The sequence below is a fragment of the Protobothrops mucrosquamatus genome, unplaced genomic scaffold, assembly GCF_001527695.2.
Source record: "Protobothrops mucrosquamatus isolate PMUCROS unplaced genomic scaffold, P.Mucros_1.0 scaffold732, whole genome shotgun sequence".
Taxonomy (NCBI): domain Eukaryota; kingdom Metazoa; phylum Chordata; class Lepidosauria; order Squamata; family Viperidae; genus Protobothrops; species Protobothrops mucrosquamatus.
Genome location: NW_015387006.1, coordinates 73,246 through 101,238, shown reverse-complemented (window position 1 = coordinate 101,238; position 27,993 = coordinate 73,246). Strand labels below are relative to the sequence as shown.

Below are 27,993 nucleotides of genomic sequence, written 5' to 3'. Positions count from 1 at the left end.
CAGCAAGCGGGACTGGCCTAGGGGATTTTATAGGGGTTTTAATTACTTTTAAATTTGACATTCTTAAATATTTCATTTTAATCAAATTTTAAATTAGGTGTAATATGTTAGCTTTTTATCATTTGTCAGCCGCCCTGAGTCCGAAAGGAGAAGGGCGGGATATAAATACAATTAATAAATAAATAAATAAATAAATAGCACATTGTAATAATTAGGATAAGAATAATAGGGAGGTGGGACAGAGTTAGCACCTTTTGATAACTATGCTTCTACTGTGCATGTAGAGTTTATTATTTTTCTAACTTAGTTCCTCCCTACTTTTCATGGGACAACACTGAAAAGAAGAAAATAAATAATTTCTTTAGATAATTGTTGCATTATTTAACAAGACATACTAAGATTTTTTTTTTATATTTCCTGAAAATAACTGATTGTAATATGTTCATATTCCTGAAGCATAATTCAAAAGATCTATGTACTTTTTTATGGTGGGGGACAGTTATTTCTAGTAGTTGAAGAACTATGGTGTTTCTACTTGAATTATTTTTTCTGAAAACGTATTGTCCTGCTGACCCCCACCAACCCACCCACCCCCAAATATCAGATAACAAAAGAAAAATGTTCAGTTGAGTGAAATTTCATCCCACTGAGAGACATGGAGGATCATATGCTTGGCTAAGCAATTCTGGATTTTGTTTATCTGAATTTTCCAAGCTTTTACGGCACTGGCCAACTTTGCAACAAAAGTTCTCACAGCCTTTCTGCTTGCAGAAAAGGAGCATTATCACTTAATTGCTTGGTACAGTGCTTGAGACATAAGTGCAGGGGACACTCTCAGACATTTGAAAATGATATTGATCATTCTGATACAAAACAGAAGTAAAAAACAAACAAAAAGGGGTGAAGTTGGTAAATCCCTCTTTTGAATTTAGAAAAACAAAGAAGACCTGCATCTAATCTTACAAGCTCACTTTGGCTAGGAACAAAGAAGACTTGCCAACCAAAAGTGGTGAATTTTCACAAATGTATACAGTATACCAAATGAAGAGTTTAATTTTTGAGGCTTATTTGGTCATTTAAAGGATTACGTTAAAAACTGAATGTTTCCATTTCAAACTACTTGCACTAGAGTTTTAATAGTTTTTCACAGTTGTTTCTGATTTCGTGTTTTCAAAGTCAAAGTATATTTTGAGGCATCACAAAATGTCTTGCTCCACCCATTTTAAGTGAAATAAAGGCTCAACAAATAGCACAGCTATTCAGTCTGTCAAAACATAAATCAAAATAAAGAAGAAAAATAATAAAATTGGCTTAAATATGTGCAACTAGTCAGTAGCTACTGGTATTAGCACAACTGCATTTCCTGAAAGCATATACCTGGTGGCTTCACCTTTTAGGTAAGAAAAAAACACACCACTGCTGCAACTTTATTCTCCTCGTTCTTGGAATAGCCATGGCTACACTATTTGGTTTTCAGGAATTATTCAATTTACAAGTTAGTACTTTGTCTATATTTTTGTGAAAGTCTGTGGAAAGCTGAGTGTGTGTGTGTGTAGATGTTCAGTGTGTAGATGTTCATCCTCGACCAGAGGTGGGGGGCGGGGCAAGAAAGAAACATTTCAAATAGACTCCATATTAATTGGATTATTGTAAGTCTGCTGAATAATTTTATGATTTACAAGATTATATTTTTATTCCAACTAACATTAAAGTTGCCCTTCTGAAATCTACATGGTATTTCTTCACGAGTTTGTCAGTTATGTAGGACTTGATAATTTATTAAGGAGCAATGCCTTATAGATAATATAAATGAAAACAATTATGTATTCTATTTGGAGAAGACACATTTATGAAAATAGCCCAAATGATCTGTCATTTATACTATTTCACAGCAATTAAATCCATCTGTAGAATATTTTATATGATTTTCCCCCTTTTCAGATATAGTGGAGCACAACTTCTATTAGACCAACCATTATAGCCAAGTGTATCGAAATTATGGTCCAAAACAATTGGAATGCCTCATATTGAGAGAGGCTGATTTAAATTGTGTGGGCCAAGAATTAAATCAATATTGTATCTCAGGTAAAATTATTTAAGTTAATGGCAACCCCCTCCCACTTGGATATCAGCTAATTTGAACATGTGCATCAAGTGTTACAATGCTTGGTGGAGTGGGAAGTTGAATATGAATAATATTTTGACTGCCGTGAAACAGTGAGGGGTTTAAACATGTTTCAGATATGTTTCATGGAATAAACAACTGACTGGTATCATATATCAGGCTAAGTCACAATGTTTTATACTCCACAATAATTTATAACCCATAGTAACTGCAAAACATGCTAAGTCACAAACATTTCATGACTTAGCAGGTATTTAAAACCTGCCAGTATAATATGGTATGATGAGGAAAAATCAATGGGTCTTAACATGATAAACATCTTGTACTGCTAAATATATGGAAAAATTCAAAATTAAGTAATAAAAGAGTATGTATGTTCTTTTCTCTCCTGACATCCACAGAGATCTAAAAGAGAATTATACTAATGTTTTAATGGAGGGTATAGCTGTCTTGTATTATCAGTATCTCAACTTCAAGTAAATACAAGTAAAACTCTCATTCTACAAAGATATAGGTAATATGCGTAAATAGGCAAATATAAATAAAATAAAATTCACAGGTGTTGGCAGGAAGGAGGCATCAAGCATGGAGTTTGCCTAGAGTCACTGTGCAAGTGCAAAAGTCCTAGGACCAACCTCCCCCCCCCCTCTACCAAGTTCCTTGGAAACTTATCAAATTGTTCCCAAGAGTAGCTGCCGGACTGGGGAAATTTCTGCATTATAGGCAGAACATAATAAAGTAGTTAGCTTAAACTCTGTACTTGAGTCTGAATGTTTGCGCCTCACAACAGGTTTATAATAGAAGATTAGCTTTGGTAATAATATTTGTGAAAACGTTCTTAGAATCATAGTTGATTACCAAATGAATATGAATCAATAGTGTGCGAAGATTTCAGAAAATAGACCTGCAATTTTAGGCTGCAGCAATAAAAAATATTTTTCATATCAGGGGGAAATAATAGTTCTGCTATATACTGTATTAGTTAATTTTGTGTTTTGTTTCCAGGATTGAGCATCAAACTTTAAATTTCTGACTCTGATAAAAATAGAACAGGGTCAGAAAAGGGCAATATGAATAAACAGAGGACTTGAAACTTAGTGATAAAAAAACAACAACCCCAAGATTGAAGAAGCTGAGAACGTTTAATCTTGAGAAGAAAGATCTGAGGGGGGATATGAAAGCAATCCCAACTAAAGCTTGTTCTCTAACCTTCCAAGAGGCAGGGCATGGAAGAATGGATTTAAATTGCAATAAAATCCATTCTGATTGAATGAAAGGAAACACTTCCTAACAGTTAGAGCCATCTGTGAGTAGAAACCAATTAGCCAGAGAAGTGGTGGGTTCTCCATCACTGATTGTATTTAAGCAGAAGCTTGACAGCTCTCTTTTGTGGATTCTTTAATTTAGTTTCCTGTACAGGAAAGGGGATTAGAATTGCTGGCCTAAATGACCCCTTTGAAACCTATGATATATGCAGCCTTGTTCTATATCCAGTTTCAAGTGCTAGAGCAGAGTTTATGACAAAAATAGATAATCAGTAAGGTATTAACGAGAAATTGAGAAAGCTGAGAAAAAATCTTGGCAAATATTCTATGCTTTTCTCAAGGTGCACAAGAGATAAAATAGTGTTACTGTATGTACTGTATAATAAATGGGCCAGTATACACAACACCCTCAACTGGGTCATAGTGGAGGATAAACAAATTGTACAAACTCTCCACCCTCCACAAAGGACACAATTAACACAGAGGGTTTAGATGTACAGTAGCTACAAAGGGACCTGGTTTTAAATGAGATTTAAATAATTTTCTCCATTTTATGATACCTTTTTACCAAGGAATTTGACTATCCTCATCTCCTTGACTAAGATAGCAACTTAGATTGATTCCATCTTCATCTTCTTGACCCCTTTTAAACTCACCTTGTAGGCAGAGTTTGTTGAAAAGTGGGGCTGAAAGGGGAAAACAGTAAGAGCCCCTCAGCAACCCCAGTCAGGACATCTATAGAGAGTAAAAAGGACAGTCTTGATGAGAGAGAGATGATTATTACTAAGGCAACAAACAGATAAACATTGCAAAGGCCCAGATGAGTGTGAAGAAGTCCAAATGTATATCAAATAGATATCTCATATAAGGAATGTGTGTATGATCTCAGGGAATGAGGGAAAGAAATGCTGCCTAGGAAAAAATCAGACAAGAGAGTGGGGAGTCCCCATGGCTTAAAGATCAGAGAAAGAAATTTAGGAAGAACCCGCCTTAATGGATCAAGCAGTTAAAAGTGGTGATGGGAAGATTTCACAGTACTTTCGACTGTTAATGAAGCCTTACAATAAAGTAGAATTAGCTCATCAAGTTTCCTCTCTGGTTTATCTGGGAGGGCTGATACCCCCTAAATTCATCTAAAGAGAAAAGAAGGAGGAAGGGAAGCACCCTGAGACTTACACAATTCTATTACTATAGCCAATCTTAATAAAAGTAATTTCAGGTCTATGTGGAGTCTATATCTTGGTCTATTTACCTCAATAGGAGTGACAATATCATGGATTATTGTATTTATTCTTCCCAAAGAGCAGAGAAAGAGGACAGAAAATTGTCTGAGTTAAGCATTAAGTAGTTGCCATGTGACACACCCAGATCTTTGCTTACTATTTATTATTTGTTTTTAGCATATGGCATACAATGTCACGGAAATCTACAAATGCTAAACACAATGCAGTCCTGACAGTCTAGATTACTAGTTCATTCTGTTTGACCCTTGTACACCTATCCTTGATGCAACGTAGGGGGCAAACTAGCTTTACACCAACTAGCTTTACACCAATTAGATAGCAGCGCTTGGGTTGCTGGTTCTTTCAGGCTCCTCTACCAGTCTCACCTCATGTCATGCGATGCCTCATGTCTGGCCATGTACAGTGCTGGCTTCCACTCTCCACACATATGAACACAGCTAGGTATTTTTTCCCACTGAAGTGATATCCATTTACAATATTTGCAATATTGCCTGCTTTTGAACTGCTCGCTGGGCAGGTGCTAGGGATCAAGTGATGGGAGCTCACTCCATCTCATGGAGCAGGGCTTGAACCGCCAGAGTGCAGATCATTTCTGGCTGGCAGTTCCAGTATCATTAAGCTTCTGTGCCACCACATCCCCTTTTTTATTTGCTGATAGCACAATACCCAACCAAGGAAATGGTAGTTGGTTCTTTATGCATGCGTGCCTATCTAGCTAATGACTTTTTTTTTTAACTGAAGGGATATAATGTGACATTGAAATAATGGTGTAGTGTTAAGGCACAATGCTAGAAAGCAGGAGACCGTCAGTTCTAGTCCTACCTCTAGCCCCACCTAAGCCAGCTGGGTGACTTTGGGCCAGTCACTCTCTCTCAATCCAACCTGCCTCACAGAGTTGTTGTTGTGGGGAAAATAGGAGGAGGAAGTGGTTGTGGTGGATATGTTTCACTATCTTGAGTTATTTATAGAAAATAATAAAATGGTGGGATACAAATAAATAAAATAAATAAATAAATATAACATTCAAATCCCCACAGGATTTGTAAATCATGGATACACATGAAACAGCTTTTGGAATCATGGCCAAACAGCGACAGCTGTTTATGGTACAATAGAATATTAATTGAATTTTAAGTACAATATGTCATTTTTTTAATGTTTGCCTTTAGAAAAAAAAAGTTTCCATGTAACAAGCTAGCATATCAAAGTTATAAAGATGTACTGTACACCAAGTCACTTCTTTTTTTTTTTTTGTAGTGCTCTTGTCCTATAAGATTTTTATTATACCTGACATTTAAAAGCCTGATTCCTGCCCCCAGTTTGAAGTGGTGTGGAATATTTTACTTATTTAGAACTTTTAATCTGATTTTCAACTAATTCTGTTAATGTAGAATAGGCCAATGATAATTTAATGGCCCAGCTGTTTGCCCCATTTTCTAAAAATAAAACATGCAGAATATTCAGGGTATGGAACACTTCTTAATTATCCAAGCGAATGACCAATAATTAAACTGTCTTCCAAGACATCAAAGTATATAGTATCATCTCAGTACATAGATAATGTTATGCATTAATCTTTTGTACTACTTCCTAATGAATCTGGAATATGTTTGTATGTGTATAGTAATTGTTAAAAAGTTATTCTTTTTTTTCTAGCCAGAATTCCCCCTCTTCTTGCCACCCATTGTGCAAGCTCTACATACCATCATATACACATCTGATTTATTCTGGGAATAATGAGGGTATGAAAATAAAAACTACTGAACAGCATCTCAGAATTGTGAACATAATCAATCAAGATCTGAGGTTCACTGCTTTTCACTGAGGTAACACGTTAAGAATTCCCATTCAAGAGAATAACTGACTTGACTATATTCAGCAGTGATTGCAAATGTTTCTTTCTTCTTTTGATACCACTACTTTGATTTATTTCTCAATATCACTCATTTTGTTGCCCCTATGACCTCTGTTATTGCAGAGGGTTACTTCCACATTTTACTCAGCTGTATAACAACTCAGATCACATGAGAGATAGGCTCATAGAGAAAAACAAAAGTCTCTTTCATTGTGCTTTTTTATTTTATCAGCAGTTGAAGCTCTCCATATTTTAATGGTCAGTCAAAATTAAACAGTTAAATATGATTTCAGCAGAATAAAATGCTATTTAAAAATCAATAATGAAACAAATTTCAAGAATCGAGCATCTTGAAGATTTGTTAAACATATATGCCCAGACTATGGAATGTATTTATGATAGCTGCAGCATCCTTGGGTCATATGATCACCATTTGCGACTTTCTCAGCCAGCTTCTGACAAACAAAGTCAAGGGGGAGGAGCTGGATTTGCTTAATGATCACATGATTCACTAACAACTGCAGTGAGTCGCTTAAAAATCATGATAAAAAAGTTCATAAAATCAAGTACAACTCCCTTAACAATAACTTGAGGTATAGGTTTTTATTGTTTTTGTATTGGCATATCCTTTATGTTTTATTGTTATGATATGAGTCGCCCAGTGTAATTATATATAAGGTGAACATCCATATTTCCCCTAAATAAATAAATAATGGCAATAGTTACTTAAATTTTACTGCTGATTCAAAGTAAATTAAAAAGTAATTAGTAGCAATTTATGTTAAAAATCAAAAGTTTTGCATTTTTCTATCAACTTGATGAAACTATTATCTATCTATCTATCTATCTATCTATCTATCTATCTATTTATCTATCTATCTATCTATCATCTAGTTATCTATCAAATTTACTTTATTATGAGTTATCCAAGGGACATATTTATTGCCTTTCATTAATTATCTCCAGTAGTCCATAGGTTCCATCTCTTTCAATGCATTAATTAATCTCAAGAGAAGTTATCATGTCCTTCTGGAGAAATTCAGAGAAAATCTCCATCTCATATTTATGTATTTATTTATTGAATTTATATCCAACCTTTATTATTCTTACAAATAACTTATGGCGATGCACATATCAAACATACCTTCTTCCTCCTATTTTCCCCACAATAGCAGGCCTGAGAGGTGAGTTGGGCTGAGAAAGAGTAACTAGCCCAAAGTCACCCAGCCACCTTTCATGGCTAAGGTGGGACCTGAACTCCCAAGTCCCATTTATACCCACATTTAATGGAGACTTTCAAAAGGCCATTTATTCCTAGTTCTCTTAAAGACATCTTCAAAAAAGAGTAAAAATACAAATATATAATTGTAAATACAAATATATAACAGTGTAAAGAAACAAACCAAAACAACAGATAATATAAAATGGAAGCAATACCTAAGGCTAGCAATAAAAGCAGAGAATAAAAAGCATACTATTAATCTAAAGCTTTTTTTGGGGGGGGAAACTATCATGACCTTTAGAAGGGCAGCAGAAATGCCCTGTATGAACCTCTTACCAAATGTTCTAATTTCAGCTTATCCAGCACCTCCATAAAATGGAACATTAGAGCCTTTGGTGTCTTTAAAAGAAAGGACTCGTTCCAAATCTCTCCTGGGGGTTAAGCGATTTTACACTTTTTCAAAAAGTCTGGGCAAGTTACCTCTGACCAATTTATAACTGTCAAATCATTCCAATTCAAAATGGAATTAGAATTGGAATTATTCTATCTTTGTTATTGATTTTAATCACCTAATCATGTTGATGCAATTCAACTATAAATTCTTTTATGCTCAAAGGCAATTAAATTGTCCAATCAATTTGATTCACTTTGTTCCACTGATCTGATCAAAAGAGCAATGTGATTGAATTGCCTTTGATTTGAATCTCCAAAACAAATCCTCACACAGTCCGTGTTCAGAGGCATTTTACTTCTTTGAATAACTAACATGCAAGGGTAAATTCAGTTAATGGCCACCACAAAGAGACTGTAAAATGTGGTTGGTCATGTAGCCAAGTACATTTTACATGGCTTAAGATTGTGATGGGCAGGCTACATCAAAGTCATAAATCAAGGACCACCTGTATGAGTATGATGGGTCTTCTCTACTGTTGACTGTTCATTATTCATAGATAGAGAATGACTTGTTAAGTCTATAGCAAAAGTGGGCAAAGCTTTCTGTAATTCCAAAGAATATTTCAATGTGTTAAAACTCATAACATGCTGAAACAATGCACTACAATCCCCAAGAAGAAAACTAAGAAGGTATGTGGAGAATAACTTTGGAAGATCATATCTTTTGCGGCCCTCTTAGATGAAAGAACATAGAGCATACATACAAGTTCAATCCTAATCATATATCTGGTTTTATTTCAGTCATAGACCAACATAAAACAAATATCATTCCGAAATAAAAACAGAAGGAACCAAATATGGTATTAATAAAATAGAGTAAAAATTATCATGGAATTATGACATCTAAAATATAAAACCATGAAAAAACAACTATAAAATTAAAATAGTTTTATAATTTCTTTGCTATAAATAGTTAAGCCGGCAAGGTATAAATACATAAGAAACACTAAGAATTATAAGACATTATAACAATTTAAAAAAAATATCATGACTTGGGACTTTAATACTTACCTGCTGTAGCCCTATTAGAATTTGATTGGGATTATTGCAACTATCAATCAATCCTTAGACATGATATAATGGCAATATAAAGCATAATGAATTTCCAATTTTCTCCTTTATTTAAGGAGAAATAAAGGAGGATTATGAGATATATTAAGTTATGGTAGATAGGACTCTGCAGGGTGTTACTTGGAGAAGCTGTTTGCATTCAGTCACAAAACCAGTGAGCTACAATATCTAAAACCCCTGCCTGTGAGAAGGGGAAGGGAAGGCAGACTTTCAAAGGAAGTAGAAAAACAGTTAACTTGAATTTCAATCAATGTACAGAATAACCAGTCCAGCAATTTCTAAGATTGTATAGCTCCCCATTCAGAGGTCCTGTCTTGAGGGAAGTTAAGATCAGATACACCCTCCTACCTTCCTAATTTCAAAACGCCCTGAAAAAAAAACAATCCTGGGGGATATTTAAACGTCTACATAATTTGCCTTCTACTGCGAGTAGCTAAAGGCAAGATCATGTATAAAAATGAGAAAATGGACAGGCAGAAACATTATAATTTTCCACTGAACAAGCTAAGGTGTTCTGCTAAGGCAAAAATGGAGTTTAGAGTGGCAGAATTCCCTTTGACTAGTGCCCCATCACTAGCCATCTAGTTTCAGTCCATCATTTCCTAAGTTATGTAGTTCGGAAAGGATTGAATAAATGGTTTATATATTTAGCGAGGTAGTTGGACCTTATGAGGACATGCAAAAATACTGCTGTGTGAATATCAGACATTTCAAACTTTGATATAGGATGTTATTTTTCAAAGTGCACATGCTTTTTTTGCCCTGATCAACAATATGATATAGAGAAAATTATAATAAATGGGGAAACTTTTTGGACAATGGTATTGTCTTGCCTTCAGTGAATACAAAATGAAAAATTGGAAGCAGATTAAACAGATTGTGAGGGATAGTTTAACACAGCACATCCAACACACTGATGGATATTTCATTTATTTTCCTTTACCAAAACGTTTATTGCAAGAAAAAAGAGAAGGGAAGAAGTAAAAGCTTTACTTCACTTAAAATGACTATAGAAATGGTAGTAAATAACCTTCTATTCCAGGTGCTTAAAAATGCCTCCGTGTATACAGTGCAGACTTTTCCTTCCATAAAAATCATACTGTGGGGCCATTATGCTTTCAACACCATGTAGGTGGCTTTGCATTGAATGCACTGGAGGCTGAGGATAAGAAGCAAAGCACTGAAAACTATTTATGGTCAGAATACTCTTGAACTTCCTACATATGTGTTTTCATTTGCATGTGTTTCAACACCACAGAAAAATCTAGGCTTTGTATCTCATCGGGTATTTTTCTTTAGTTTTGAGGGATACATTTTTGAGAAACCGACAAACCAGAATCATGGAAACGTGTACCTGTAATCATGTGTACCTGTAATCATGACAGTATAACTAATTATTGCTGCAGGAAATGGTTTTTGCATTTGCTACTAAAATGGTAGAAAGGTTTTCTACTATATGCAAAACAAGTAGGGAGAAGAAGGATAAGCAATATCCAAAATAATCAGCAAGGAGAAAAGGAGACTGAAAGGAGACATGATAGTGATGTTCAACTACATAAAATAAAGCTACAGGAAAGATGATCAAGAACATTTTTCATGACCAGAAATAATGGCTCTCACTTATACCTTTCTACATTTCATTTAAATATAAGGAAAAAAAATCTTGATGGTAAAACCCAAGCAACAGTGGAACAGTTTCAATGGAAGAGAATATCTGTAGTAAGAGTGAACTGTGGAGTTCTTCGTGCTGTCTGAATTTGGTTGTTTGCTTGCAGATATTTTATTACCCAACGAGGTAATGCCATTAGTGTGAGTAAGTGAGGGTTTAGGTGCCTGTTAGTGCCCATTTATATATATTAACTTGTCCTGCCAATTTTGGTGAGTGAGATGTTTCTTCCTTGATCAGTGTATTGCTTTCTGCCTGATTGTTTCCCTGGTATTGATCCCTGTTTATCTAAAAGTAAGCTGCTAGAGGGAATTATTCTATTTTTTGTTTGTTTCCTTCCTAGGTTTTTTATCGTCTCTTTTGAATGATGTGTAAATGTGATTTACTATATCTCTGTGAGTCTGTTGATGGCTGATTTGTCTGAATGCCCAGCTTTCAGGAATTATCTATTATTTTGATTTGGCTTGGTCTAAGATGTTAACAGTTTCCCGGTAGAAATTGTGGTTGAATCTGTCTATGTGTTGTGGGATTAAGACATTTTTATTATGTTTTTTGACTGCTGTTTGGTGTTCATGAATGCACTCTGCTGGTCTTCTGCCTGTTTTTGCTACATATTGGCTGTTACAGCCCTGGCATTATAAACTGTAGATGGCCTCCTGGCTCTTTTTCGTTTGCTGGAGAACTTGAACCTTTCAGATGTGTACTTGATGACACATGGAACAGGACTTTGATTACATAATCACAATCAGCATCTTGATTTTTCTGATTCCCCATGCCTTCTGCAGATGCCCCCAATTCCACAGGATGTGGGCCTGGCCTAGCAAACAGAAACTGAATACACATATTCAAAACATGCTCCGGAATCTCATTTTTTTTATATTTAATGTACTGCCAGTAACAACAGTACTTCTTATATTTATTTCCTTCAGCTGCCAGCTTTTCTAAATTTCCTTCAAAAAAGCATATTTAAACCCAGATTGCTGGAACTTTCAAATGCATTCTTGTGTTTTTTCCTAATTCACTGTTTGGCCTATCTCAGCTTTAAGAAAACCTTTTTGGAAGAAAGAAATAACTTTTCTTACCTAAGAAACTTTTGCTTCACGGGGTGAGCAAATCTGTCAAGAACAATTTCAGGAAAACAAAAAGTCAAAACACCCCCCTCCCCCCCCAAAAAAAAGGTGCCTTAAGTTCTTACCACTGTGTGGATCTGTGGTTTCCGTCTTTTGGCTAGGTCAATGATATTGACGCCGTTGTAATATAGGTTCTCAATGCAGCCATGGAAATTTTTCTTCAGGAATGTTCCTGGTTTTCCTGGGACTGGTATTCCTCCAAAACTGAGCTTTGAGACAAGAACAAATTCAAATTTTAATGCTCCAATAGCTGTATGTTTTTGACAAAAGATCATTTTCTAGGTGTTAATGAAAGAATGTCTAGCAGGAGGACAATCCATAAAGATCAAATTAATAATTATATTTTACTCTCTCTCTCTGCTTTTCTTTTGCCATAGGTTAGCCATTGGATTGACTAAGGTAGTTCCAGGGTCAAAAGCTGAAATTGTCTGAAATCGACATTAATTCCAATTTCATATGGAAAAGAACCATCAAAACTTTCTTCCAAATAGCACTGTGGTGCAATAATAGGTTTTTGTACAGCAATATAATTTTAGGTTCCAAATTACTGGCAGGGTGAATTAGATTTAAAGATCCATTCTCATTCTGGAACTCATTATTACCTGCTACTTTTGCTCTTTCTTATTTTGTCCTCCAGACTGGACTTACAGAAAATAAAATTAAAAGTGTACAGTCAATATCAATTATTCTGCTGCACTATTGGAGAAAAAAACATTTCCTGTGGTGATCAATTATACTTTTAATTACCTAACCAATCCTTTTATTTTCCTTAGTTACAGCTTTAATCCCTTAAGTATACTATGATAAATTTTCAATAGGCAATAATATTAGTGGGGTACAGTGGACCCACTTAAGCCTCTGGATTAAAGTAGGTAATCATTAAACATAAATTGACCAATCGTAATTGTGAGATTTATATATTTTACATTAGGTTCCATAATTAAATTGTTACAATTGATAAGTGTTGTTTTATTGTAGCCTTTCTTAATCTAGCCTTCTAAAGAAGTGATCATAAGACATATTTAACTGGGTCATGGGGATGGGCCAGGCAATGTGTTACACAGGTTCAAAAACCCTGCTAATTAACCAAGTTAATTAACCTCAATAAGGCAAAAATTTTAGTCTTGGGCAGGCCTTTATTATTTGAAATTCAGAAATATCCTGGTCTACCAACTAATTCCATGTTGTTCGGTCCCCTTGCTAGAGAGTTAATTGTCCCTTCTTCCACCATAATCAAGATGGTCATCTGAAGAAGCCTCTGAAAGCCCTCCCATCTCTGGATGCTTCCACTTTCAACTTCCACAGCCATAGAAGTGTGGAAAGGGAACAAGTAAGTTCCTCACCCTTTCTCGCCCCCCCCAAACACCAGGAAGTAGGAATTGCCACTTTTTCATCCTTCTTTACTGCAGTTGGGAAGCCTGGAAATCAAAGGCTAATGCATAACTGATCAAGTCATCTGACTGTGCACTGCCAGCACATAGAGACAAGCCAATAGCCTGGAGGAGAGGATTGCTGGTTCAGCTGCAATGTGTCATATTCTATCATACCCCAGCCAACATATTATTGTAATTGCTAGCTCTAGTCCAGTACAACTATTACAGCTGCACGAGAATATTAGTTCTATGTAATATCAGTGAGATGGGTAATCGATCAACCTATTTCTACTCGGCACCACTTCATTATTTATTTACTTAGAACATTTATATAGCTGACCAACTGACTCCAGGCAGCAAACTCCAAAAAGTAAAACCTCAAATACAAAATCTAACAAACCTTTATCCCACCCAGTGACAACATTCAGACAAACCTGCTCCAAATCATCCTAGGGTCCCCAAGTCCACTGGCAAAACCATATCTTCAGGACCTTTTGCAAGAGTATCAAGGAGAGAGCCAACTTATCTATGCAGGGATGCTGTTACCACAGAGAAAGCTTTTCTTTTTGGCCCCTCCTTAATAGAAGGGACCCTTAAAATACTTTGCCTCCCTGCTCTGGAGGTCAGGTAGATACAACATGGAAAAGACAGTCCTTCAAATAACCTGGCCCCCTATATGGGTGGTCACCCTCTTCTGGTCTATGTTTTGATTATTCAATCCACATTTATTCAGCAGCTATTCGTTCTTGACTCTATCTTTGCTTATTTTACCGATTCCCATGCATTCAGTTTGAGTTTCCTTGACATGCTCAGCCTCCTTTCCATGTAACTAAGTGAGCAGAAACATACCTTAATATTCAATCATTTTCATTCCTCCTAAAAGATCCTATGCTACCCACTATCTTTCTCCCATTCTTTGCATAGTTTAAAAATTCTTCAACCATCTTTCCATCTTTGGTAAAAAAATATTTTACACAGATAAACAAACAACCATTCATGCTAGGCTGTTGTTGTTGTTTTTTGCCTTTTATGTAAAGTTTGCACTGTTTACTTCATTTTCCCATCAAACACAACTACCAGGGTCTTTATTATATTCATATTCAGATCAACACTCTTAGTTACATTGTACAATCTATCTAACCTTCATGGCAAATCTTATAATCTTTCCCTCTTTACTTCTTTTGTACACCTTTGTCATATTTCAGAATCAACTTCCATTTCTATATTCACAAAACCAACCATACTTCAAGACTTTTCAATTTTATTATTTTCCCCAAGTCATACAGCAAATTTCCTTTCTCATACTGATACATTTCTGAGTGTTTCACTGAACAGAAAAAACTCTGTGGTCCACCCTCCCGTCTGGCATGAAATTGCATTCTCCCGAATTTTGTTCACTGACACCTCTTTTAATCTTTCAATCAGAATTCTGCCAAACATCTGCCTAAGTACACTCAACAATCTAAAAGTATCTCCTGCGGTTTTTGCATTCATTCACGCTATCTTTCCTTTGTACAACAGAACAATAATACCATTCTTCTTATTGCTAGACAGAGATGCTGCTGTGAGGCGTGAACAACCAGACCCACACATGTAGACTTTCAGACTAGCTACTTTATTGTTCTATGCCTATTCCATAGGAATCTCCCCAGACTGGCAGCTTTCACCAGTGAAAAAAACCTAGATAAGGCTCAAAAGCATGCAGGGTGGGTCAGACATAGTCCTCTAGTGTTTACATAACGAGTCCAGACTAATTGCCTACTTGAGCCCTCCTTCCAATTGGAAAAGTTGCTCCCTAATATACATATACATACAGTATTAAATAAGTCACACAGCCATTCTACAAGCAAACTGCATCCATATTTTAACATTTCTGAAGCAGATATCATCTTCCCCTGAAGCCTCACAATTTTTCAACATTCTCGTAGCATTTATGCCTTCCCTTTCATCATTTTCTCTTGCAGACTAACATTTGTAGCATTCATTTCAGTTCCATTCTCTGACATATTACTATTATCCTCATAAAAATCTCTAAACTGCTCCTTGCAGTACTCTCTCGACTCAGTTTCATCCCAAATCACTTTGGGACTAGATCATAATATTAATGTCCTAACACAAATGCATTATATGACTGATAGCTCATTCAGTTTAATACATTGTCAGTAACTCAGCAGACATAACCAAGTATTCTTCTCCCATTGATTTCACATGCTACTCTGAAAATTTAAAGGTATGAGAGAAAGGCTGTAGAAATCCCTGAAGGGGTGATTCATTTTGATGAAGAATCACCTTCATTCTGTTTAAGGCAGCAACACATTTCTTTTGTTCTGAAGGGTATTGCTCTGCTTTGCATCTCCTCTTAACACCCCCCCCCCAATTCACCTTGCAGGAGAAGACTTTGAGATGCACTGTTGGCCACAATGTTTTCAGTTAGGTTCTATGGGGATTGTGGGGCTACTTGCAGTATGTGTCAAAGTCAGAGTATGGAGCCCTTTTAAAGCACATCAAAATTCTTCCATGCTGGGCAGCTTCACTGCATACTGCTCCAAAACCACCAGACTTGACTATTGCAACATGTACTGAAGTTGCACAGCCTTGAAGTCATCAACAGCCAGTGCTTGATGTCCCCAAACAGTTCAAAGCAAATCAACTTTGTTTTGTGGAGGCAAATTACATTTACCTCTTCGCTTCAGTGAAGAGAAACCTATTATTTCTGTGGCATAAATATCTTCCTCCAAACTAATTAAAATACCCATGTGAGACTTCTTAAGCATCAATAGACAAGGATGGCCTTCTAAGCCTAAGGATAAGATCTAATGCACATTTAAATTGGGGTCTAAGTTCCAGGACATTCAAATAGGTATACGTGGAATGTCAGTGCCAGAGAAATTTTTCATCTTATTTTTAAATACTTGAGTTACTCTTTTTTCTACACTCCCCACACTTGGACAACTAGAGTTTTAAGAAGTTATTTTAGATGTCCAACTGTCTGCAACAGAAATAACTTCCCTTGGAAATTTCCATCCATGGCATTCAAAGCTAAAAGCAAGCATGCTATTCCCTTTGTATATACCTTCCCATAGTCACATAGGAGGCAAGGAACATAGAAGGACTAAAGGTGTTTTTTCAGAAGGCAACTGGACTTTGTTTTTCCTTGAAGATGTTTTGTTTTTCATCCAAGAACCGTCTTCAGTTCTGGAGAAGTCCAGTTGCCTTCTGAAAAAGCACCTTTGGGACAACCATGACCTGGATGACTGAGAATCTTCATAGAAACATAGGAGGACAAATGATATAATTATAGTAAGTGGTCAGCTTGGAGAAAATGTGGAATAGGCAAAGATGAAGTTAAGGAAAACAAGTCCCCCTTTTGGGACCGTGCTACAATGCATGAAATGACGAGGTTAGAGAAACAAATACATAAATGATATAAAAAATATCAGAAAGAACCTCACCTCTACCATCTACACGAGCGTTTCTCAACCTCAGTAACTTTAAATGTGTGGACTTCAATTTGCAGAATTCCCCATATATATTTACTCACATTCTTGTGAGTTGTATTTTCATATATTTAACAAAAACATTTTATATGGCTTTTTTCTAGTTGCACTATGCTTTTCACAATATAACAGTTACAACATAGCTATTTATAACATGCTACTTGCTGTTTATTTAACAGAGTGATTAGAATAATAACTGTAATTTTTAGGGAATCTGAGACCTCTCATTTGAAGCTATACTATACTTTCCAAAAACCTCAACCAACTTGATGCAGCAAGTTGTAGCACTAAAACCTTTGCATGTTTATTAATTTTCAACCTTGCTTTAGACAGAATAGGATAATCTATGTCTTCAGGGTTCCATGTATCTCTTCCAGTGGCCCAATAACTATTTTATGCAATTGAGTTTTGGTGATTTAGTGTTGAAAACTGAAGGGTTCTTGCTATTTTTAGTGAGAAACATACAAAATATGAGTAAAAAGGGATTTTATGGCATAGAAACTGAATAAAGTTATAATAAAGTTGGTTCAATATAGCTGCTAAATCTTTTTTTAAAAAGAAACTGAACATTAAAAAAATGTAAGAAAAATATACAAAAGTTGAAAACACTTGTTGCAACTATATGAGACTGAAAAAAAAATTAAGTCTTATAGTAATAAATGCCTTTGGTGCAATCCCAAAACATCTGGAGTATCACTTGAACACCAGTGGCATTGACAAAATCACTGTCAATTGCAAAAGGCAGCTTTACTTGGAAGAACTTACATCCTGCGACAATACCTTTAATACCATCAAACAACATCATCTGCTTCACCCAGGTCCGTGGGAAGGAGTCAAAAGGTAGATAAAGATGATGAATCTAATCTAAACATCCAGTTGACTGTGCAACAAACTATATTAACAATATAATAATAAAAACTCAGCTCAATCCATACATGTTACATGGTCTCTTCATTTTGTATTCTTGATCTTTGCTCCCCGACTTTCTTCTCTGTTTTCAGTAATCTGCAGCCATAAAAAGTTTTTCCACTCCTAGTATAAATCTCAAAGTTTGCTTTAATCTATGTTATGGCTTCTCTTTATGGTTTCTGTATATAAATTGTGATTCCCCCCCCCTCTTTTAAAATGGTAAAATAAAATGAAAAAAATAATTTGTGAACTATGGTATTGAGGACAACAGAAATATTTCTACTGGTCATAAAGCCAATTGGGCCATTATGTCCAGTTCTCTGCAGTCTCAATGAATGCTTTTGTTATCATAAAATGCCCAACACACCTCATAATCAATATTCAGGTCATCAGAATCTCCCTTAGTCCGGAAATGTTGCATGTACTTGTCCACTGTGAAATTCACTTGCTTATTGAATCGTTCAATGAGAACTGAGTGCCAGTGTTGGTCATCCAGGAGGCTGCCCAAGGAGACTGAGGTATGGCTGTTGCCAAAACGAAGCTTGGCATCTCCTGCAGAGACAGTAAGAAGTTATAGTTAAATGTACAGAATTTTGGTTTTAACACCAAACCCTTAAGATGAATGATGTTGTCTAATGAATGATGAATAGCAATAACAATAGCACTTATATACCGCTTCAAAATGCTTTACAGCCCTCTCTAAGTGGTTTACAAAATCAGCAAATTGCCCCCAACAATCTGGGTCCTCGGAAGGACGGAAGGCTGTGTCAATCTTGAATCCCATTAGTATCAAACTCCTGGCTGTGGGCAGAGTTTGCCTGCAATACTGCATTCTAACTACTCAGTCACCAGGGTTCATTCATGAATGATGAATGTCATCTCTGGGCTTCTTCCCTGCTATTTTTAGACAATTATTTTTTAGCCTAAGAAATCCTTCACATTTGATTTGTTTTTCCATTGGAGAACATCTTTCATATTCATTTAACTCATAACATTGTTAATGCAGAAGGATCTGCCTATGAATCCCAATATTCAACACATAAAATACACATTAATTCTGAATATACTTCTATACAAGAGACAATTTCCCCCATTTAATACTCCTATCCATAACTGGGTTTCTGCTCCAGATAAAATACACCTACAGTAAGAAGTATTCTGCCAGTTCTATCTTGAATCTGTCCACAATATAGCCTATGGCAAAAAAGCGGAAATCTAGTCCAGCAGATTGATTTCTATGTAGTGCTGAAATATTAAGGCATTCATATCTTATATTAGGAAAATTGTTATATTGCCTGATCTAAAGAGCAATTGAGTCTGTAATGCTTAAATGCACCATCTGGATTAATTGAAAACTTGAGCATATAAATATATCAGATGTATTATAACTGGGGGTAATGCAATCTAATTACCCCTACTTTTTTCAAATCATTACATCCAATGAGCTTTATTTTAATTTAAATGAGATTGTTATCTAGACAACTTCAAAGTGAACCATGGAAACAAAAATGATAATATTTGGGAAAACCAAACCAAATCTGAAGACAAAACACAGTTACATCACATCCATTTTTCACTTTTAATGCAATCGAAGAAGGATAAAATACACAGTTCACTAGGGTTGTGCAAAACATTTTGAGATTGAGACATTATGATCTGGAAACATCTTACCTTGAACTCAGAATGGAAACATTCCACATTGGAATGAACTGCTCTGGTTTATTGGAAATAGGCCATTCAGATTATCTGATAAAGTGAGAACATTCTCATTTTATCAGATAATCTGAATGATCTATTTCCAATAAACTTTAATTTCATTTCACTTCACTTCATTTCTATAATTATGAGACTTGTTTCAAAGATGAAGTGCTTTCCAGTTAAGGGTGAACAATTTCAAAATTGCATTATTTGGGGTGAGATTTTAATGGGACTTTTTTGGATCAAGAATGAATTTGTAATGGCATATTTTGGGTCCAAAACATTTCACCTTCAAAACATTGTGCTACTTTTCATCTATTCCAGTTTACCACAAAGTATATTTGTGATATTTCTTCTCTACCTTTCCTTTAAAACAATAATAAGGAACCCTATAATAAGAAACCCTACCATTAAATTTAAACAATTAAAATTACCACACTGAATAAGTAAATCATCGGCAAACAAACATAAATCACAAAAGGCTGTTGATGCTAGGCAAATTCAATCTGCCATTGCTGGGGTTGGGATCAGAGGCAATTCAGGAATTCATGGCTACCATGATTCTCATGGGCCTGTCCCAGTCCTAATGGGCCCAATGCAAACATAGGGCAACACATTAGATCTGATGTTCACATTGAAACAGATGAGATGTAATTTGTTGTGGAGGACATTTCCATCAGCACTTTGTCATGGAGTTGTCCTTCAGGGAGGAGGAATCAAATAGGATTGTCTACCACAGTATCTGATGACATAGAGCAGGGATGTCAAACTCGCAATGTCACGTGACGTGTCGCGACGTAGCGTGACTTTTTTGCCATTGCAGGCGATGGGGTGGGCGCAGGTTTTGCTATGATGCATCTGGCCTGTGGGCCAGCAGTTTGACACTCTGATATAGAGGGAAGCAAAGATAACTTTGGAGAGGCTGTAAATATAGCAACTAGAAAAGTACCAAGATAGATACTTAAAATAATACTATCTTGATTCTGTAGGGTATAAGAAAGGACAGGGAAATTCTGTCAGGCTTCAAAGTTTGTCAACAGTAAAGTCCCAATAGTCCTTCTTGGTCTGCTTTGAAGGTCTGACAGAAGACTTTCAAAGGAGCCAGTTTGGTCTAGTGCTTAACGCTCCAGGGTTGAAAGAAGGAGACTATGAGTTCTAGTCCTTCCTTAGCAATGAAAGCTAGATGGGTGGCCTTGGGCCAGTCACTCTCTCAGCCCAACTTACCTCATAAGGTTGTTATTTAGGGGAAAATAGGAGGAGGAAGGTGTGTTGGATACATGTGCTGCCTTGAGTTATTTGCAAAAAATAATAAAGGTGGGATACAAACAAACAAACAAGCAAGCAAGAAAGCATGTGGAGAGTTTCCCAGCGATTTCTAGTGCAGCGTAATGGTATGTGGGAATGATCTTGGGACATGGGAGGAAGAGCCATAGCCTAGACAATGGTCTAATAAATGAAATTTGAGTCCAAAAGAAGAGCATCTCAGAAGGCACCATCCCTAGTTTTCAGGAAACTGAAGGAAAAGAGGAATCCTTTCAGACCTGCAAGATCCTGTTAATGCAACCTTAAAGAAAGAGCTAGTAATCTACTGTAGCTATGCTTCTTGTCTGGACTACCTTGAAAGGCTAACTAGCAGTTTTATCAGGTACCTAGTTAACCTCTGGAATATTGAGGATTGACACAATTGGTGCTGAGTGGTTTCTTCCTGTTTGTCAGTCCTCCATAATATATTGAAAATTTCTGGGGATTGAATTTGACGGTGTGGGGTAAACAAAAAAGCAAATATGACTAGCACCATGGTAGTAAGGATAGCAAGGCACCAACATATCTCTGCCCTTATTGCGTCCACAGGTTCCCACCCAGAGTGACATTTTAGAATAATCCAGCCCCCATTAGTTAAGGCTGGACTTAAAGGAAACGTAGCAAGAATTTAGAGTTCATCCAGATGCCGTTCAAGTTTTTGTCTAGATGTGGTTGACCTTCCATTGGGGCAATTTTGGAGTCACAGACCTTGCTAGAAGAGTAAATGTCTGTGACTCCAAAATTACCCCAATGGAGGGCATGAGCAGGAAGGGCTTTGCCCAGCTTTATTTTGTTTATGGTGATGGTTTGTTGTATCTTTGCAGAATTTGGGTTTTTTACAAATCATTTAGAATCAGTCCAGCTAAGGTAGCATGGAAGTTATTGTAAATAAACACCGAACATCTAAGAATATATGAAAAATACAGAAAAAAATGATTTCAGATTGTATTTGTCTATTTAGTAAATCTAAATCCTTATGTTCAATGATAGAGGACAGCTGTCACACATAATACCTTCTAAATGTGTTGAATGTAATTCACAACACTTTCACTCAATATAGTGAGGATTTCCATGACATGCCTATTTATATCTACATTTAAACTCAAAGCAGATGTTGCCTATAGGAGGAAGAGAGCAAGGAGCACAAAAGGCCAAGTTTAAACCATGTAATGCTAAGCTACGGTTTAATATACATCTCCTCTTGCCCTAGTGTGTGAAAAAGCAAAGCAAACAAAGAAAGCACAATAATGTAATATTTGCTTCATAGAACAGAAAGGTTTTTTTTTTTTATCTGCTCCACCACAAAATCTCAACAAATGTATGCGCACCAACTTTAAGATATATGGACTTCAAATCTCAGAACGCTGCCTGGGGAATTCTGAAAGTTTAAGTCTACACATCTTAATGTTACTAAGGTTGAGAAATGCTCTTCTAGGGATGAAGGGTGCTGCAACAAGCATTGGCTTAAGCCAGAGTTGAAAAAGATTGAAAATTCATATTCTTTCTCTGACACTTCCTTTTTTTCCTTGCAGGTACACTTTGTTTTCTCTCACACTATTTCTGACACTCTTTTCTCTCTTTTTGAAGCAATGGGCTGTCAAGAAGCATATCTACCGGTATTATCAAAAACCTGAATAAATAACTAACAAAGAGCTTTTCAGATTAAGTGTAGGGTCATAGGAAAATAGGTTGATAGGCATATTTGCCCACCCCAGCCTAGAATATAAGAGCTTCTCAAACTCAATTGCTGAAGATAATTGCAGACAACTAATACTTATTTATTGAAAGGATCCAAGCATGATCTTATATCTCTCATTATCATCTCATTGTACCTCTCTAGGAAGACCTACATTAAGAATAATGGCTTAAAAAGACTCTTCAACTAGACCACTTCGAGCACAACATTAGGCAATGCGATTTTAGCAGCAGCCATCTTTACTAAGTGGCACAATCATTGTGGCTTTTCTTGTATTGAATACAATGGCTTAATTCCCAGTGAAAGAAAGATTGTACTCCAAAATCTCATTTCCTTGAGCCTTATCTCTCAGCCAATACAGACTGTACCACACTGAGAGACGAACAGGATGCAACTTTGTCAAGATTCATTCTCTGACAAATTCAGTAGTATCACTGATTAACAGGCCTGCTTTTATACATTATCTGAAATTTACTGTAATTCTGAGGCCAGTTATGTTTTTGTGTGATTGTCAAATGATATGCTCACACTGAAAAAAGTTACAATAAGAAGAAAAATATTTGTTTGCTTGTTAGATGTGTTCAGTCAGCATTATGGCAACAACCTTGGAAAATAGATTGGGGGGGGGGAAAGAGAGAGAGAGAGAGAGAGAGAGAGAGAGAGAGAGAGAGAGAGAGAGAGAGAGAGAGAGAGAGAGAATGACTGATCCCTATGAGTTCATATATATCAGATAAACTTAAAGATTGGCTGAGGAAAAAAACTGGTCAATGTATTTATATAACAACAAGGGAAAACTGAAAAACTGTCACTTGCATTATAAACAAATATAATAAATTGGAGAGGGAGAAATGATATAGAGAAACTTAGTAACAAGTTCTCCCTTTAATGCTTTTAGTTTGGTCTCCTTGGATGAAAGAAAATCTAGTTAAATTTAGCACATATAAATTAAACAAAATTAGCTGGCATCTCATTTTCAAAATGGGCCATTGCCATATACTGCCTGCTGGTTGCTCAAATTATGTTGAATAATATTCTTCAGCAATATAACGTATATTAAGGCTATTCAGGCTGCAGATGTAGAATCCTTGGAACAAGAATAAATCTTTCATTCCAAGGTCAGAGAAAGGGCTCTGATATCAGAACAAAGGGTTAGATAAACCTTTTCACCATTCCTCTGCATCAGCCTCTGAAAGCGGTTCTTAGAATTATTCATTAGGCTAAGAGAAAATTAACTATGACAGAGGGCTGGCAGCTGTCATTGGCAAAATTGTATTGGGGTTCCGCCCAGAAGAAACCGCATTTCACTCAGAATAAATTTCAGAGCACTCGTTCCTCAAAATGAAGGGAAAAACAAAACAGCGCAGGTAGTCCTTCGACAACCAAAACTGAGACCAGAATTTCTATCGTTCAGCAAGGTGGTTGTTGTTAAGTGATTTGTGCCCAATATTAAACAACTTTTTTTTAGTCATGCTTGTTAAGTGAATTACTGTAGTTTTTAAGTGAGTCGGGCAGTTGTTAAGTGAATCTAGCTTCCCCCTCCCCCCCTTGACTTTGCTTGTTGCAAATAAAGATCGTATGACCCTGGGATGCCGACATTGTTGTAAATATATACTTGTTGCCAAGCTCCCAAATTTTGATTATGTGACTGTGGGTAATGGTTATAAGTGTGAGGACCAATGCTAAGTCATTTGTTTCAATGCCGTTGTTACTTTGAATGGTCACTAAATGAATGATTGTAAATCGAGGGTTAGCTGTACCACCAGAATGGGATGGAAAGACCTTTGTATTTCTTTGCCATCCTACATCATTAGGACATGGGACATTTCCAAGGCTCTAACACTTGAATCTTTGGAGACAAAGGATTTGGCTGCTCTCCTAAAGAGGCAAATGATTTAATTTGACGTTCTGAATCTGTACCTGAATCAAAATACTTTTATGATCCATATTCACACCTTTCCAAATTTCAGTGCAGCTTTACCGCCAACATGTGTAATCAAGCTCCATATATCTGGAAGGATATGCACAAAAGTGCAACTGTATTAGGGAAAATTGGCAGCAGAAATGTTTCTGTTGTTTCAAATTTACCTATAAAAATCACTAGAATTTTCACATGGTTTTCAAAAAGCAGGAAATGGGACAGAAAAGTCAGAAACAAAGCCAACTAAAGCTTAAACAATTCATCCAATCTTACCCTTATGTTGCATAGGTGTATTTCAGCATAAAAAGGATGTCAGCATTTTTATTATACGCTTAAGAGTAACCAGTAGATTATAGTGATGGTTGTAGTAGAACATAATAAGGATGGATAGCAAGTGACTAAAAGGTTCACATTTGACTTAATTGTGGACCACATAAGATGCAAGAAGAAAGTTCAACAATAATCATCCAGGTGCTAATGGCTGCAGATTGGCTGCCCCATAGCTTACACCTTTGATGAATGCACAGATATTGGAAAGTTATCCCACTGAATTGCTCTAGAGATATTTTGATAATAATGCCCAAGATTAAGAAGGCATTTAACAATCCTTTCAAATGTTAGCCTTGGTCATAGCTAAACTTTCAAAATATTGGCCCAAAGAAGTTGGGGGACTCTGCTGAGAAAAGGAGAAGTGAACATTTCTTCCTTTTTTCTTTTTTTTTTTTTTGCAATTTGAGCAGCAGATGCCTTTAAGACTTTGGGGGTTGCAACAGCACTAACACTTAGACTTATATACCACTTCACAGTGCTTTACAGCCTTCTCTAAGCAGTTTACAGAGTCAGCATATTGCCCGCCCCAATCTGGGTCCTCATTTTACCAGCCTCGGAAGGATGGAAGGCTGAGTCAACCTTGAGCCAGTGAGACTTGAATTGCCAAACTGCTGACAGTCAACAGTCAGCAAAATTAACTGCAGTACTGCATTCTAACCATGGCACCACCAAGGCTCTTGCAAATACCATTAATATTCCATTAGCACTTATCTACACTTGAGAAAATATACAGCCCCATACAATCATTATTCTTCACCAGTAGATCACCAGAGTGATGACTCGTTGCAGTATAATATAATTCTACAACTGTGGAGGTGGTCAAGCAACTGGTATTAAATTGGAATGAAAACTGGAGGCAAAGATGGCAGCCAGAATGCAATTAAGAGCCTCAGTTTTCTTCTTCTCTACCCTTAACATTCACTCTCAAATAATTGAAATGCCATTCCCTGTCTAAATTATGTATTAAGGAGTTGGTGGCCACTGAGACTTTTTAATATGTGGCCACTGAGACTTTTTAATATAGCCTTGGTCCTTCAGGATTTAATATCCCCTTCTTTTATATCCTATTCATTTACAAATTTAGAAAGGGGGATTGAAACATATGGCTAGTAGGCCATATGCATGACTAGTACATTGCACTCAGTTATGAAATAACCTGAGGTCTATCTATCAATATAGATAGTGCAATATTTTTCATATCTTGCACAAATTTAACACCATGCCTAATATGTCAAGGCAAAAGGGGATACATGAAAGATTATAGTTTTTGGTAAAAAAAATGACAAAGTATTTTAAGAGCAAAATTGTCACTATTAAGAGAAGGACTAATATCGTCTATGCATCACATCACCAGTATCCTTTTTTGGGGGGGGCACCCACAGCCTTCCTCCTATATACCGGCTGTCCCTGTTAATTTTTGGAAGTCCTTCATTCTCTCTGCTTATAATCTGTGTGTAAATGTTATATCGCTGTGCAATGGGAGGGGTGTCCAGGCCCTAAATAGGACTAGATTAAAAATGGATTCCCTCAGAGATGTAATGCAAATTACAGGTCTCTCCTCCCATCTGCTTTATTCATCTATCTATCCTTCTATTTATTGAGGAGGGATATGTGTGCCAAAATGGGTAGTTTTAGAAATTTACATTATGGAGGAGAACAACACTTCTGTTTTGGTCAGTTCTAACTATTCATTAGGAGCCTATTCATTAATTCAGAATAAAAATGTTTTGATAATAGCAACCAAGTGAGGTCCTTCATTTATTTTAAAGGGAAGAGAATCGCCTTGTGATGCTAAATTATGCTTTTAGTCACCAGAAGAAGACTCCCCTCTATTTGATACTAAGCAGTAATTTCACAGAGGTTTCAAAGGGAGGAATTAAAAATGCAAAATAAGTGAGACTGGGGAGAAAAAAGGTTAGGTTTTTTTCCTACTTGGAAAATGCTATATTTTTGTGTTATGAGATTTTTTTTTTAATTTCAGTATACTAATATATGGATATTTTAGATTTCTTTTTATTCTTTTTTTTCCTTGCCAACCAATGGCAAGCTCATTGACACATATTTAGCTAAGACACCTTGCACAAAACAGGGAAATTAAATTAAGATTAATATAGATTAAGATTAAATTAAGAAATTAAAAATCAGATGGTCTATCATGCAGAAGAACAACAAAACCTGTAAACTAAATATTTGAAACATACAAAAGAACTGGGACATACCAGAAAAAGTATCTTTAAAAAAGGCTAAATGACGAAAGATTTCCTAAACTGGCAACGTCAGTGTCCTCATCTGAACTTGTTGATCTGCTGCGCTCCTGTCCTATAAGACTGTGTGACATGGGGATGGATTTGACCTCAGCAGTATTGAGATGGTGACTCATTGTGAGTTATTAAGGCAGAGGAGCAGGGCACTTTTGTTCAAAAAGGCACCTGACACACCATAAAGCATGCTTTCCAGCACTTCCTTTACCTGGAGGAACATTCTACCCCAGTGGTGGCGAACCTATGGCACGGGTGCCACAGGCGGCACTCAGAGCCCTCTCTGTGGGCACGGGCGCCGTCGCCCCAGTCCTAGGCCTTCAGCTGGGTTTTATAAAACCTTTTCGCTTTAGGCCTCCGCCGCCGTGTACAAAAAAAAGGTTCAATCAATCAGTCAATTTCAACTTCTCCCAGGAAAAAAAAAGATCTTGCAAAGTTGGAATTGATTGATTGAACTTTTTAGTCCCACCCAGTCTGCTGTTACCACTGCAGCCACGCCCACTCAATGGGCCACACCCACCCAATTGGCCACACCCACCTAATGGGCTACACCCACCCGGCCCTCAACGATGCATAAGTGGGTTTTGGGTTGCAGTTTGGGCACTCGGTCTCTAAAAGGTTCGCCATCACTGTTCTACCCTATATAGATGCAGAGGTCCATTTTATCTAGGAAAGTGAAGGACCGCAGCTGTTCTTCTCCACTATATAGAAGCATGGAGCCCTGCCACTGAGGAACACAGGAAGGCAGCCTTTATCATGCTGAAAGCTCTGCACCTTTTCTGCTCTTATTACATCGTCCCATGCATACCCCAAAGAGTGGAGCCTGTGGTTCAATGTTGCTTTCATCATTTTGACCATGTTGTGGATGCCACTTTCCATATTTTTCTGAATCTAGAGAGACAGATTCTCCCTGCACAAAGAAGCAATGAGGTTTAGAGAAGATGGGGGGGGGGGACTTAGCAGGAAATTCTTTTGGAGAAA

At 36.6% G+C, this 27,993-nt stretch overlaps 1 protein-coding gene across 1 annotated transcript in view; it reads right to left on the bottom strand.

Moving 5' to 3' along the window:
- The window catches only part of CNTNAP5 (contactin associated protein like 5), a 268,416-nt gene that overhangs the window by 168,290 nt on the left and 72,133 nt on the right, over positions 1 to 27,993 (bottom strand). Inside the window, exons 5-6 of the mRNA XM_029284572.1 lie at positions 18,178 to 18,362; positions 12,097 to 12,240 (exon numbers count right to left, since the gene is read on the bottom strand). Of these exons, the coding sequence (XP_029140405.1) occupies positions 12,097 to 12,240; positions 18,178 to 18,362 (329 nt within the window). The remainder of the gene's footprint in view (positions 1 to 12,096; positions 12,241 to 18,177; positions 18,363 to 27,993) is intronic.